Here is a 13,449-nt window from a genome sequence, read left to right as displayed (position 1 = left end):
GTCTCCTGAGTACTCGGGACTTTCTAGTACTGCAGGTCCCGTTCACCTGCCGCCCCCCTAAAGTGACCTAAGGTTTAGGCCAGGGTCAATAGAGGAGGAGAAGTACTCCGTAGTCCGTCTGGGATGGGTCTGCAGATCAATTGGTGTCAAAGATCCAAACTTGAGATTCTGTATGTAATGGAATGATGATGATGATGATGATGATGATTCCACTTCCCCATTAGTTCAATAGTTGGTTGCCCAGCATAGGAACAATGGGATGGAGGGGAAACAGAAACATGGTGAATTCTCCGTAATCATCAGGCTGGTGGGGGATTGGTGGATTGGCCCCTGGGGACTATGGGAGGTCTCGACGGTGACGCCTTCCCAGGGTCATGGAATGTCTGGAAGGTTCATGAGGTGCGCAGAAGAGAGAGGAAGGACGGAGAGTCGGAGAGTCAATCCAGTGATTGCGTGGCGTACGGGTAAGAATAGTAATCGTATTGAGTAATTATGGAAACTTACCGGGTCCATACGGTGACTCCATAGATGCGTCCGGCGATTTGGGGACACCGTTTCCGTTCTACAGTGTACACTCCATGCTCTAATGGTATTGGCAGTGTATTCAATACATACTTTTCTCTGTATTGACCGTACTGTCCACCATTGTCTATCACTGTCCACCACCACTGTCTAGTGTCCACTCCTCTCCAATTGACACTGCCACGGTCCTCGGCGGAGATCACCCACGAGGTTCGTAATCAATACCGTCCCGTACTGATACCGTCACCCCATCTTCTTCCGACCCAGTGACTCTGGTGACTCCTCGAACGCCCCCATACCCATCTACTAGTTCCCCCCATCTCAACATCCTCCTCTCCTGATCATCTTCCCTTTCCTCTTCACATCTTTCCCTTCGTTCCTCCCCTTCGCTCTTCCCTTCTCCTTCTTCACTTCTCCGTCACCTCCCATCTGTCCTACATCACCGACGCCTCCCATCTCCTTTCATCTCCCTCCCGTCTCCTCCTCTTTCCCCGGACCGGCGGTACTCTTCCCATTGCGATCATCGCCTCCCAACGTATCGCTACGGACGAACTATCTTCAAGAGTGCTTCTCCCGATCCATCCTCTTCCTCGTCCCAATCGATCGATTGAATCTCTTCCTCTCTCTGTGCTCTGCCTAGAGATCCACTGAGTCCCAGTTGACTCATAATTCCAAGCGGTCATACCGGCTCCACCCGTGACTATATCAACGTCCCTTGGATACCAACCTTCTGTCGTCTTCGTCCACCGCCAATCCACCACGAACGACAAGCTTCCTTTCTGCTGTCAATCTTTTCATAACTGCCTGCGAGCATTGCTGCCTGAGCGACCCGGGAGTTGATACGGCTACAGCGGGAACCTGGCTTTGAGTACTCCGACTCTTCCGACCCCTGGATTTGAAGGTGCTCCTCCAGGATCCCAACAGCTCCCCCCATCGATTCGAGAATCAAGTTGTCTATTCAGCTTGATCCTCAAATCTTTCTTGACGACTACTGCTTCTCGTCTTGATCCCCCTTCTCTGCCAAACCGGTCTACTTCATGACTCATTAATCCGTCAATTTCATCCTTGAGTCACGGCCCTCGACCTTGAACCCGGTGTTCACAGGCTTCTTCTGTTTTACGTCTTTTCTTTGATTTATCTTTGAACAACCTTTGTCACGATCTTACGCAGCGCAAATTTCTCGTCCTTTTCTCCATTCGCCCTCTTCATCAGGCCGAACTCACAACAATCTTGTCCATTCCTTCGAACCTTCCTCTTTGTTCTATCGTTTCCCCCACAGGCTCCACGCCATCTCTCTCAAAACAACGAAAAACAAAAACGACACCAATTCAATGAGCAAATAACGGTCTTTACACATTTTCCTTAAGCGTCCATACACCCCGTCGGGTCTCCTGCCGCAACTCTTCTCGCGTCTTCTCGTCTCTTTTTCCCTTGTCTATCCACCTTGACTTTCTACCGATATATTTTTATGACACCGGGACCTGATCAGGAGTATCACCCATCTGCTCTCTGATTTCTTATCGCCATCACCTGCGTGGTTCCCTCATTATTGGGATTTATTGGCCTGATTGTTTACACTTCTCTTCTTGACTAATAATCACCACCTCCCCCATTAGCCTGGTTGCTGTTTCACGTGTTCTTTTTCCTTCACGTGCAAAGTCTTTTGAAGCAGTTCATAGATTGTTTCCGGTCTTCGTTGTTGGAGCTTCTGATTCTGCTCCGCCCTCATCCTCCTGTGCATCTTATTTTCATCCATATCCATCTCCGCCCTACCGCCCTCTCCATTCTCGTCCTTTCGGGAACCGACACATCACATCATCATGTCCACATCAGCTTCCATGGAGTGCCTCAAGGACAACTTTGTCAAGGGTCGACTTTTGGATGGTCGTTTCCGTACTGTGGCCCCGCTAAACCATGGATCCTTTGGCATGGTCTTCCTTGCAACGGATACCACAACTGGCAATGACGTCGCCATCAAATGCCTGACCAAGTCAGCCTCCACCGACTCGTCACCTGACGACCGCTTTGAAGAACTGGAGTGCCACCAGCGCTTCGGTTTCCACTCGAACTTGGTCAACTTGGTTCACAACTTTGAGACGGAACACCACACCTACCTCGTTCTGGAATACTGTGCCAATGGTGATCTCTACGAAGCTATTCGTCTGAACCGAGGCCCCTTGGAGACTGAGCATGTCCGTGACTTTATGCTTCAGTTGATCAGTGCTGTCGAGTTTATGCATGCCAATGGTATCTACCATCGTGACATCAAGCCAGAGAACATCTTCTTGACCCATGATGGTGATATGAAGTTGGGTGATTTTGGCCTTGCTACTCGAGAGCCCTGGTGCCATGAAGCCTGCGTTGGCAGCGACCGTTACATGGCTCCTGAGCAGTATGATCCCGGTGCTACTGGCTACTCCCCTGCTCAGGCCGACATTTGGTCTGTTGGTGTCTGTCTGTTGAACATTTTGTTTGCTCGCAACCCTTTCGTGACGCCCACCGAGTCCGATGTGCTCTTTGCGGACTATGTTCGTGACCGTCAGTCATTGTTTGACATTTTCCCCAACATGTCTCAGGATACCTTTGAGATCCTGACTCACTGCATGTCCATTGACCCCACCAAGCGCTCGTTGGCTGAGGTTCGTCAATGCATTTTGCGTGCAATTTCCTTTACCACCGATGATGAGTCACTGGATGAGTTCTGCACCGAGGATCGTGACGTTGTTACTGCCACTGTCAATCGCGAGCCTCTCCGCACTCCCTCCATCCAGAGCCCGCAAGTTAATCAGGGCGATTCCTTCCCCTGGGCCAAGGCCCTCCAGTCCAGCCCGCCTCAGGCCATTCGCCAGCTGTCTGCCATTCCGGACAACGAGAGCTATACCGAGGATCTGTTCCCTCCCTCGGAGGTGGCTGGTACTTCGTGGTTCTCTGTCCATGCAGACTCCTCCTCATTGGCCTCGGTGCTGGATTCCGCCATGGGCGAGTCCTTCCGCTCGCTTCACCTTGGCCGAAAGTACCAAACTCCACAGCTTCCTCGCTCGGATCCTGTCCCCATTACTGGATCCCTTCCCAGCCATACTTCCAAGCTCCTTCCATCCCTCTCGATGGTGTTTGGTAAGCATGCGAACGATCAAATTTCCAAGAGCTGGAGTGATCTCTGGGAAGAGGAAGAATCGGAGAATGAAGAATCCGCACTCCAGATGCGCCGTGAGCAGAACTCTCGCAGCTGGAGCCAGGAAAGCCAGAACACCCGCCTGCCGGATCCTCTGGCGGGATTGCGCGAGCCGGACTCCGCTTCCCCTACCGAACAAATTGATATCTCGGATATTTCGCCCGCCGCCCCCCGTGCCATTCGTGCCAAGTCCCTCGATGTCGCCAGCGACGCCGGGACTTCCAGCAGCACGCCTCGTCCGTTCCCCCAGCCGTCGTCCACTCCCAAAAAGGTCTCACCCAACGTTGACAAGTGGGCTGAATTGGGAGACAAGCGCCGTAACTTCAAGACCCGGGAACTCTTTGGTCCCCAGAGAGTTGCCAACAATTGGCGCCGTGATTGGGGCCTTGGTTCTTCCGGATTCGATCATGGATCCCGGACCAAGCGCGAGTCTCCTCAGTCTGAACGTCGCCGTCGTCTCTTCCTTGAGAAGGACTGGCGTCGCGAGACTGGAGATGCTCACAAGCATTCGCTCCATCACTCGCCCTTGAAGTTTGCGGCCTACGACGGTAGTATCGACGAAGACCTCGATCTTGTGGGCGGATGGCACGATCTCCACCTGTAGCACTACTATATGCCACTGTTTTGAACCATGTTTGATTCCATGTCCTTCATACACACCACCGTGTTCTTCTCTTCTTCTCGCAGTCGTTGCGATGTCCTCTTTGCGCTTTGTTTCGAAATTGAGCTGGGAAAAAAAAGTTCAAAAACTACCAACGATAAACTAATCCCGTTTATTCCTGTTTCTTTTCTCATCCTTTTGTCTTTCTTGCTCTTTGATTCTGGAGTGTTTGCCGATGCCGTCTCGGCCTTGCTCTCTCAACCTTGATCGAGTCCCTTTGAGGCGCTCCGTCATTTGCCCTGCTCACAGCCTACCTTTTTTCACTCCTTCTTCCCTTCTTCACTTTTGTACTATATTTGGCTTGTGGGCAGCAGAGCAATGGGCAGAATGGCATCGCGCACCAAAAAGACTAGAAGGCGGAGGGGAATTGTCTTGGGGATGGTGTTTTGTTTTCTTTTGCCTCTCTTCTCTTGTTCCTTTTTCTATCATCATTTTCTTATTTATCACCCCTTTGCATATGGACTTTATAACGACTCGGGAAGAAAAAGAGCATGTGGATGTTTGGAGGAGATGGGATTCGACTGGGAATCTACAAGGTGGAGGGTGGACTTGTTTTTTTCCCTCTTTGACTGTGTACTGAACCCTGATTATGTGTATGTAACTAAGCTTGTGGGAACTGTCAAAAGGAAAATTGAACCATCCGGAAAGAAAGAATCGTATATCTATTGTAAATGTAAACTCGATTACTGGAAGTAGTCTCTTGTCCCTCCAGATCTCTCAATTAACCAAAATATTTCACAAAGAATTGAAGAACGTCATCATGTAGCTCGGGATGAAGATGTGCAAGCACAAAAACAAAAAGAACTATACAAACTCCCGTTTCCAAAACAAAAACTTCTCCAAGTAATTTGAAGAACTGTAACCGCGCTGGCCACGGGAACCCTTGCCAGGCACTCTTAATAGATCCATTCTCTTGATTAGAAGCAGCAATGCGAAGAAAAATAGTCCATGTCGGCACAACAGCCCCAAAATAGAGAATCACGACACTAGCCAGCATGAAAATGATATGCATATTTTCCGAGACCTCCAAAGTACCTGCTAACCTAACAAAGTGGACAGGGATGTAAAAGCAGGCACTTGAAGCGAGGCTGTACAGTACAAATGCTGGGAAGGTCTTGGTCCAGGTTGACCACGTCGAAATGTGACGGTAGTATGGGAGATGCGATCGCGAGTGGTGCGTAACACCCATTATAGCATGGATATTAGCTACTTTCAGGTTTGAAAGTAGTAAGTCGACACTTATATTCAGGAGTGAACATTTCCATGGGCTGGATGCTTGGATAGGAATCCAGGATAGGATGAAGATTTTGATCAGTCGGTGGGTTATGTAGATTGGGAGACCGCGGAAATTTTGTTTTAGGGATCGTGCTTCGGTAGGGGGTCTTTGGGTTGCTGTTTGTATTGCGAGGATATACCCGCGGGTATATGTGGCCTGGGAATGATTGTTAGTCTTATGATATGGTTGGTCATGTTGCTGATAATATTGTAGTGAACATACTAAGAGAAGCCCGATTAAAGCCCCAGTTAGGGCTAGTATGAGGGGTACATTCAAAGAAGCTGTTTGTGTTTGTTGACTCTCATGATCATGGGAAGCGTCGATATTGGCTATATCCGGTGACATTTTGAACTGGGTTGAAGTTCCAGTGCCGTCACAGCCAAGCCTCTAAACTAGCAGTAACTAGATTTGATGGCAGGAAAAGCTTAGCTAGAGCACTTCAAAGCTGGCAGTATGACTTGATGTCCCGAATCAGCAAAAAGGAGGATGTATGAGGTGGGGCAGAGGGAATATAGGTGAGTTGTGAAGAAGTTCAAATTGAGAGACACCCGAGAAACCATAGAAAAATATTTTTTAATGAAACAAACTAATGAGGTTTAGACAGGGCCGCAGAAACAAGGAAAATCATGGGTCAATAGTCGCGGGCTAACAGGCTTAAAAGGCTTAACAGGGAGAATTTTTCACGGTTTATGGGGCTTATACCCACTTCGAGGTAAATAATTCCTGTAAGTCCTAATAGACGCGCGGTCTTTGGGGGCCAAAGGGACCGCTAATTAACTGAGACTCTTCTTGTCTGGTCTACTACATTACACTCATTTACCTACACTCTATAGAGCCTATTACTGGAAGTGGCCATCACAATCGGAAAACCTAGTTGGCTCTATACTCAAATTCTGGCATACGTACACGATGCTGCTCTTTTCACATCGGCTAGTAGAATAGCGCTGAGGTCTTGAGCTCAAGCCCCAGACCGAATCTCACCCGGAAGGCCAATCCTCTTCTTCATCCGACAGCACGGGACTTGATAAGCGCTACAGTGAGGCCTTCACTAAGCATGAATGCACCAATCCTCCATAGTTCCAGAATAGACTCGTCAGCTACGAGGCGCAGAAGTACACTGCCGGCATACCCTACACATGGGTCTCCCAAGTCTCGCCATATGTGTACGGTGTGGTTTTTATCAAAATCTCTAATTTGAGATGCGGTGAAGGCGGAAGTTACACCTGCAATGCCTTTTGTTCTGTCGCGCATACGGCGGTAGGAAGTAAGATCGGCCCAGGTTCTCAGTGTGCGCCGTCGTAGACGGCGTTGATGAATGCATGTAAGAAGAAGGGTGGCTACGTGGATGTTGAGATTGAACAGACCGAGGCTGTTTTTCAGGTCGAAGAGTATGCGGATTCCGAAGAAGATGATTCTTCCTCGCGTTCCTCAGCTTCCTTGTGCAATACGTAGACTTGCCACGGAGACCGTAAGGTACAGTGTGGCAGAGTTCTTTGATCTGGTTCAATGGACCCAGAGACGAATAGTGATCTTCTATATATTCTGCGATAATTGGGATTCGAGGTTGGGAAAGAATTGGCATGTGTGAAGGCGAGAGTGGTGTTTCGCCACAACCTAAGTATAGAAATCGAGGGAAGGAAAATGAAGATTAGGTTTTTGTTGAAAATCTAGGACATACTGTGAGGTGTCGCACTGAATAATTTATCCCAAAGACTCGAGGACAGAAACCGCTTCGAGGGAATGAATATCGATATCTCTCCAGATAGGTGAATAGTAGCTTGGATCCCCGGGAGACGCAAAGAGGAGCTACCAGTTCATGTCGCACATCAAATTTGGTTGTGAGCGTGAAGAAAGAAGATAACCTTAAATGGGCCCAGCACCAATGGCCATTATAGCAAGAGTTTCAAAGATGTTTCATGGTGATTTATAATGCAGAATTTATCGTGCCACTAGTACACAAAGCTGGCCATTTTTATACTCGGTTGAGCTTTGGTCACCGTGGCCTCAGAGGGCTTGGATTTACCTATCACATACTTAACTGGAGTAATGTCGGCTTTGATAGTGAGATAGGTGCTTGCGAGATTTCCATGGTATGACTGAGGTGTCGCTTAGTATCTTTCTAAAAAAGGAAGACAACCATTTATGGCACAAAAATAGGTCATAATCCTCCTAGTGAAGCATGTGGACATTTTCAACTTTCAAGCGCTGAGAACGCACTAAAACTGCCAAGTCATAGAGCCATTCGTCTTTGTGCCATTGTGGTTATAGGATAAGCAAAACCACGCTTGCATGCAACCACCGCACATCCATGCATTCTTATTCGATGCCCAGACGCACCAACTACTGCGGGGGTATTGAGTTTTCGTAGAGCATGCGTGGGTGGGGTCTTTGCAGGGCCTATCAACCATAGGGGGAGAAAGTTGTTTAAGGTGTTACGTTCCATGAGCCTCTATGCAGGTCAGCAATTTTCCCCTGCAGTCCAATAAAGTAACAAAATAGTCTATAGCCAGCGAGATACCAGTTATCCTTATACTCACCTGTAAACAAGTACATACAGTAGTCGAAGCGGCTGGATAAGGTCCAAGTGGCGGTGAAGAGGGCGGTGTGACCCCAGCTGTCAGACGGGGCAAAAGGCAAAAGTCGAGATGCCACCGGGTCCACTTTGGATTGCGAGCTCGGCCCTTCGCTTCCACTCTTGATTATTCCCCAGTTGAAGCCCCGAAATTCGCTGGCACCATCACCGCAAGTCTATGCCAACCGCACTAATCTAAATGTTACCCCGCCATTGACTGATTCTACCCACGGTCACCTTCGATTTGCCTCGACGATCCGATTTGAACCGGCTCCGGTGAGTTCGAGATTGCTCTCGCTCTTTTGTCCGACGAGAATGCCTGTCTTATAAACGCCGGGAGGACTGGAGTACAGACTTAGCGGGTCTACGAAATAAGTCTGCGCTCGCTTGTCGCTACTAGCAGAGGTTATCATCGGGGGCTAGGAGGCCAGGGAGTTCATCGCAAGACCAGCGGCAAGTCGACCGCTTATCGCCCGAACAGCGACAAGATGGTGACTGCCCGGCGGTCATGGCCTACATGGTTACGATATGCGTCGGTGATTCTGGCTCTTTCTGCTCCGATTTGTGGAAATGGAGTTCAGAATTCTACACAACCGATTGATCGGGCCAGCGGTTTGGAGACGTGTCCGGCCAAGACGGTGTGGGAGGTTGAAGCGGAGATATTCCAGGATCAAATTTGCTTGGAAAGTCGGTGGGGTCGAGGTCGAGAACAACAGCAACAGCAACAACCGGCTTCTACTCAAGCAAGTGGCGTGGGTGGATATAGCACCTCCACGACAGCCTCAACTGCCGTGGCGGTAGGAGGGACACCAGCAGTAGTTGCAGGCCAGGCCACAGATCACGAAGCGGATGAAGATTCTTTGCTCGATGGCTCGAGTTTCCTCTCCTTTGAGGATTGGAAGAAACAGAATCTGGCCAAGGTTGGACAATCGGCCGAAAATGTTGGAGGTAGCAGGCGTGCTGCGGCCGTTGGCAAGGAAGGTCGGCGGCAACCAGGTATCAATAATGCACTGGATTCTCTAGGAGATGATGGAGAGATTGAATTGGATTTTGGCGGGTTCGGTGCTGAAACGCCTGAGGCCAGTCCAACGGCCTGGGGAACCCCGATTCCTTCGCAGTATGTGGATCCGTTGGATAGTGACGAAGGGGGAGGTGCTCATACCCAGAGTCCGCCAAAGGCAGATGTATCGCGACGCAAGGATGCTGGTACTACTTGCAAAGAGCGGTTCAACTATGCATCTTTTGACTGTGCAGCGACGGTGTTGAAGACGAATCGCGAGTGCAAGGGGTCCTCTGCCGTACTGGTCGAGAACAAGGACAGTTACATGCTGAACGAGTGTCGTGCCGACAACAAATTCCTTATTTTGGAGCTCTGCGACGATATTCTAGTGGATACGGTCGTTCTCGCGAACTATGAGTTCTTCAGCTCAATTTTCCACACTTTCCGTGTGAGTGTCTCGGATCGCTACCCTGCAAAGCCAGACCAGTGGAAGGAATTGGGTGTTTTTGAAGCAAGGAATACCCGCGAAGTGCAAGCCTTTGCGGTGGAGAACTCGCTGATTTGGGCTCGTTACCTGAGGATTGAGTTCTTGACCCACTACGGACATGAGTTTTACTGCCCCGTCAGTCTCATACGGGTCCACGGAACTACTATGATGGAGGAGTATAAGCATGATGAGAGCGTGAACCGTGCGGAACTGGAGGAGGAAGAGGAGGTCGTGGAGGCTGTTGAAACTGCCGAGGTCTCCGACAAGGCCGAGGCCCAATTCGTTGAGCCTTCCATCGAGGAGGTCACGATTGAGAGGGAGAAGGATAGTCAGATTTATGAGATTTGCCCAAATCCCCTCACGGAAGTTGAATCGCTTCTCTTGGGGCGGTCTGTACTTTCATCCGAAACTTGCCGCCTTGGTGAAGAGACTGCTACCGAAAACAGGCCAGAGAAGACTACTCCATCGGCGAATACCAGACAACCACCGAATATTAATTCGACAGCTACACCGGGAAATGGTGCTTCTGCCTCTCAGTCTGGAGCGGTTCCTCCACCCAAAGCCCCCGAGGATACTCGAAAGCCGGGCGATTCGACCAAACCTGTAGCATCATCTCCCGACGCACCAGCGGCTGTCACAGATACTTCTCAGCAGGACTCTACGGTTGAAAGCACAGGGAAGACCACAGGCAATCCCAAAGAAGAGCAGCAAAATAGCCCACCACCAGAGTCTACTCGACCAACATCTACCCAACCGCCATCCTCCAACCCGACCACGCAAGAATCATTCTTCAAATCCGTCCATAAGCGACTACAAATGCTGGAATCCAACTCCACGCTATCCCTGCTCTACATCGAAGAGCAATCTCGCATCCTCCGTGATGCATTCAACAAGGTAGAGAAGCGCCAACTCGCAAAGACATCCACCTTCCTTGAGAATCTGAACATCACGGTACTCCACGAACTCAAAGAGTTCCGCGAGCAGTACGACTATGTCTGGAAATCGGTCGCTTTTGAATTCGAGCACCAGCGCATGCGATACCACCAGGAAGTCCATTCTCTGAGTGCGCAGCTCGGCGTTCTCGCCGATGAATTAGTCTTCCAGAAGCGGGTCACTATGATCCAGAGCATCATGGTACTCTGCTGCTTCGCAGTGGTCCTCTTCTCGCGAGGATCTGTCGGCACATACATGGAATTCCCTCGGGTCCAGCGCATGGTTGCTCGATCCTACAGCCTGCGGTCCTCGTCCCCTCCTTTCGAATCCCCGTCAGCTAGTCCGGGGTCGACGCGACCGACATCCTCTTACCAGGAGCATTCCGCCCACCGGCGGAATTTATCGGATAGTTCCTCTTCGCAGGGCAGTCCCAATAGCCCAGAAGTGACGTACGTCCCGCCGACCCCGACGTCAGATGTTTCCCGGGAGTTCGAGGAAGTGGAGAAGAGCCCACAATCTCCCTCTCCCTCTCCTGAGTTGATGTCGGTGCCTACATTGGGCACACCGCAGTTCCGGTCGCATAGCACGCCGCCGGTGCTGAATGCCCGTTCGTCGGAACTGGATCTGGGTGGCGAGGGAGATGATCCTATCCTTCCATCTGCGGCCTCGAGTGTATCAGAGGACCCTTCTCAAAGGTGATGAAGTTGGTCGCAAGTAAGTCCATTATGCATCGACCGGCCATGATTCACCTCATTTCTCATCACCACCCCCGTGCTGTCGGCGATTGCCGAGGCATCATTGCATCATGTTTTGTCCCTTGTTTTCGTCCTTTTTTCGGGGCTCTTCCCTTAATCTCTGTTTATGACTCCCTGCATCGCGTTCCGGGCATAGTCCATTATCTGGCGAGTGTACGTTTTGTATGACTGGTCTACGAAATGATTCCCATTGTGTTTTGACTTGTGCTTTTATTGATTGTTTTGGGAGTTATCCTCGACTTGTACATACTGAATAAGTTACTTTGCCTATGCATTTTCAGTCAAATTCTCCAGTCACGGACCAACAACAAATAAACCTTTCATAATAATAAAACTTTCTTAACAAAAACTAAAGTAAAAGTAAAAAATACCATCCTGGAATGCCCAACTCAATGCGTCATTCAAGACCCTCCGAGTGGCCCAATGGACCCGGTTGCCGTGCCAACAATCGAAGAAAATGGGCATTTTTCCTCGCCTGCACCAACAACACGTTTTTCTCTTATCCGATTCCACAATCTCCTCCTCCGAGAGCTGTTTCTTCATCCTCCGCATTACCTGCTCTGCATCGTGAACTACACATAAAATTCACTTGTGACCGGAGTCTTTTTTATACTATATCGCATCCATCCATCCACACATTCACAATGGACTCCACATCACACGCACAGCCTCTGGCTGACCGCCCGACTAACACGCACCTCGCGAATGCCAACTCGGGTGACAAGTCTGATCTGAAGGGTGATATTTCGTCGATGGATTACCACCGCCAGGCCTTGCAGGGGAAGTTGGAGAGTGGTGAGAAGTAAGTGTGTTCCTTGGTGCTGGTGGTGGATATTGCCGTTGGACGAGCGCCCAGATTCAAACTCGATGGTCAACTTTGGAGAATTCAGACTAACTAGATACCATAGGCAACCCTCTGCTTATGTCTCCCCATCCGATGACATTATGAGCCCATGCACGAAGAAGTTGAGTGATATCAAGGGCAAGCGCTTCAAGAAGTAGGTGATCTCGCGGCGGATTGCATCACTCAGAGCTACAAAGAGGATGTACGTGAACTAACAGCTTGTGTTTTGCAGTGCCGGAAAGCCCCAGTCGCTGTTCGCGAAGCTCGGCAAGAAGAGCTATGAGCAATCTTCGTCGGCCGGACAACAGGCGATCGAATAAGCGGCGCGAGAGGTTGGAATTCTGAAATTCTTTGCCTCGTCGGTGTATGTCTAGGACTTGGGGCATTCGTACTCGGTCGCTGGATTCCTAGAGGACTCGGATAGTTGGGACGCTGGTCGTCTTAGCTTGACTGGGGACTTGTGTGTCTATGGGGAATACAGGAGATTATTCCTGTTTCCTGGTAGACCTGGATTCGATCAAGTGTGTTCTCCATTCCTGGATTGTCGCTGCTTCGCCCATTTGTCCCTTCCTTTCTCGTCTACTGTTTCCTTTGTAATGACCCGCAATGCCTTCTTGTGTCCCTTTTTCTTTCTTCTCTTGTGTTACTGGTTCAGTGTTTTCCGGGGGTTTTGGACTCTTCTTTTTTTATTTCCTGCTTTGGCTTCTTTGGGGTAATTGTGCTTAGATATGGGTACAATGGGAAACGTGGATAGGAACAATTGAAAATTGGGGATGTCCTCATTGACTACTTAATAATGGAGTAAACTGGAGTTAATCGTCTTATCGTATCCATCGGCCAAATGGCCGAGGCTGAGAAGAAGACGGTAGCCGGCCGAACTGAAACCCCCTCAATCGTACGGTTTCTAGGCCCCGAACTGAACAGGTAAAAACATCAGGAGATTGATTTCTAATCAGCGCGAACAGAGTTCAGATTGGTTGTATTTACCTAAATGTGGTATTTCTGGTGGAGAGCTCATACAATAATAGGATAATCGGAGGAGTTCAGGTAATTTGTGGTTGTAGACAGTTAAGCGCCTTTGGGCCGAGGCAAAATCCGCTACGCTCGGCTTCTCCACAGTCTCTTTCTCCGCAATTCTCAATGCGCTAACTTTATATTCAGCTGAGCTGCTCGCTCCCATTTTCTCTTTCTTGACTCCATCTCCCCCCTTATCACATATCACACATC

The 13,449-nt window shown here is 49.6% G+C and overlaps 3 protein-coding genes across 3 annotated transcripts; all 3 read left to right on the top strand.

Moving 5' to 3' along the window:
* Positions 1–2,342: 2,342 nt before the first annotated feature.
* N7473_003455 (putative serine/threonine protein kinase) lies at positions 2,343–4,298 on the top strand (the record flags this gene model as incomplete). Its single annotated transcript, XM_057149395.1, has 1 exon — positions 2,343–4,298. The coding sequence occupies one exon, from the start codon at positions 2,343–2,345 to the stop codon at positions 4,296–4,298; it is 1,956 nt and encodes a 651-aa protein (XP_057013049.1).
* A 4,393-nt stretch (positions 4,299–8,691) lies between these two features.
* On the top strand, positions 8,692–11,322 carry N7473_003454 (Sad1/UNC domain protein; the record flags this gene model as incomplete). Its single annotated transcript, XM_057149394.1, has 1 exon — positions 8,692–11,322. The coding sequence occupies one exon, from the start codon at positions 8,692–8,694 to the stop codon at positions 11,320–11,322; it is 2,631 nt and encodes an 876-aa protein (XP_057013048.1).
* A 566-nt stretch (positions 11,323–11,888) lies between these two features.
* Positions 11,889–12,995, top strand: N7473_003453 (Spo12 family protein). Its single transcript, XM_057149393.1, has 3 exons — positions 11,889–12,180; positions 12,287–12,376; positions 12,455–12,995. The coding sequence occupies exons 1-3, from the start codon at positions 12,023–12,025 to the stop codon at positions 12,540–12,542; spliced, it is 336 nt and encodes a 111-aa protein (XP_057013047.1). The 5' UTR covers positions 11,889–12,022; the 3' UTR covers positions 12,543–12,995.
* Positions 12,996–13,449: the final 454 nt, after the last annotated feature.

The sequence above is a fragment of the Penicillium subrubescens genome, assembly GCF_028828155.1.
Source record: "Penicillium subrubescens strain IBT 31985 chromosome Unknown utg000002l_segment0_segment0, whole genome shotgun sequence".
NCBI classification, from domain to species: Eukaryota; Fungi; Ascomycota; class Eurotiomycetes; order Eurotiales; family Aspergillaceae; genus Penicillium; species Penicillium subrubescens.
The sequence above is the reverse complement of the archived record's forward strand: the minus strand, read 5'-3'. Positions and strand labels throughout refer to the sequence as shown.

Coding starts and splice junctions, on each gene's coding strand:
- N7473_003453 (XM_057149393.1), top strand. CDS start 12,023: ATGGACTCCACATCACACGCACAGCCTCTGGCTGACCGCCCGACTAAC. Junction 12,181..12,286: donor AAGTTGGAGAGTGGTGAGAA/GTAAGTGTGTTC, acceptor TAGATACCATAG/GCAACCCTCTGCTTATGTCT. Junction 12,377..12,454: donor AAGGGCAAGCGCTTCAAGAA/GTAGGTGATCTC, acceptor TGTGTTTTGCAG/TGCCGGAAAGCCCCAGTCGC.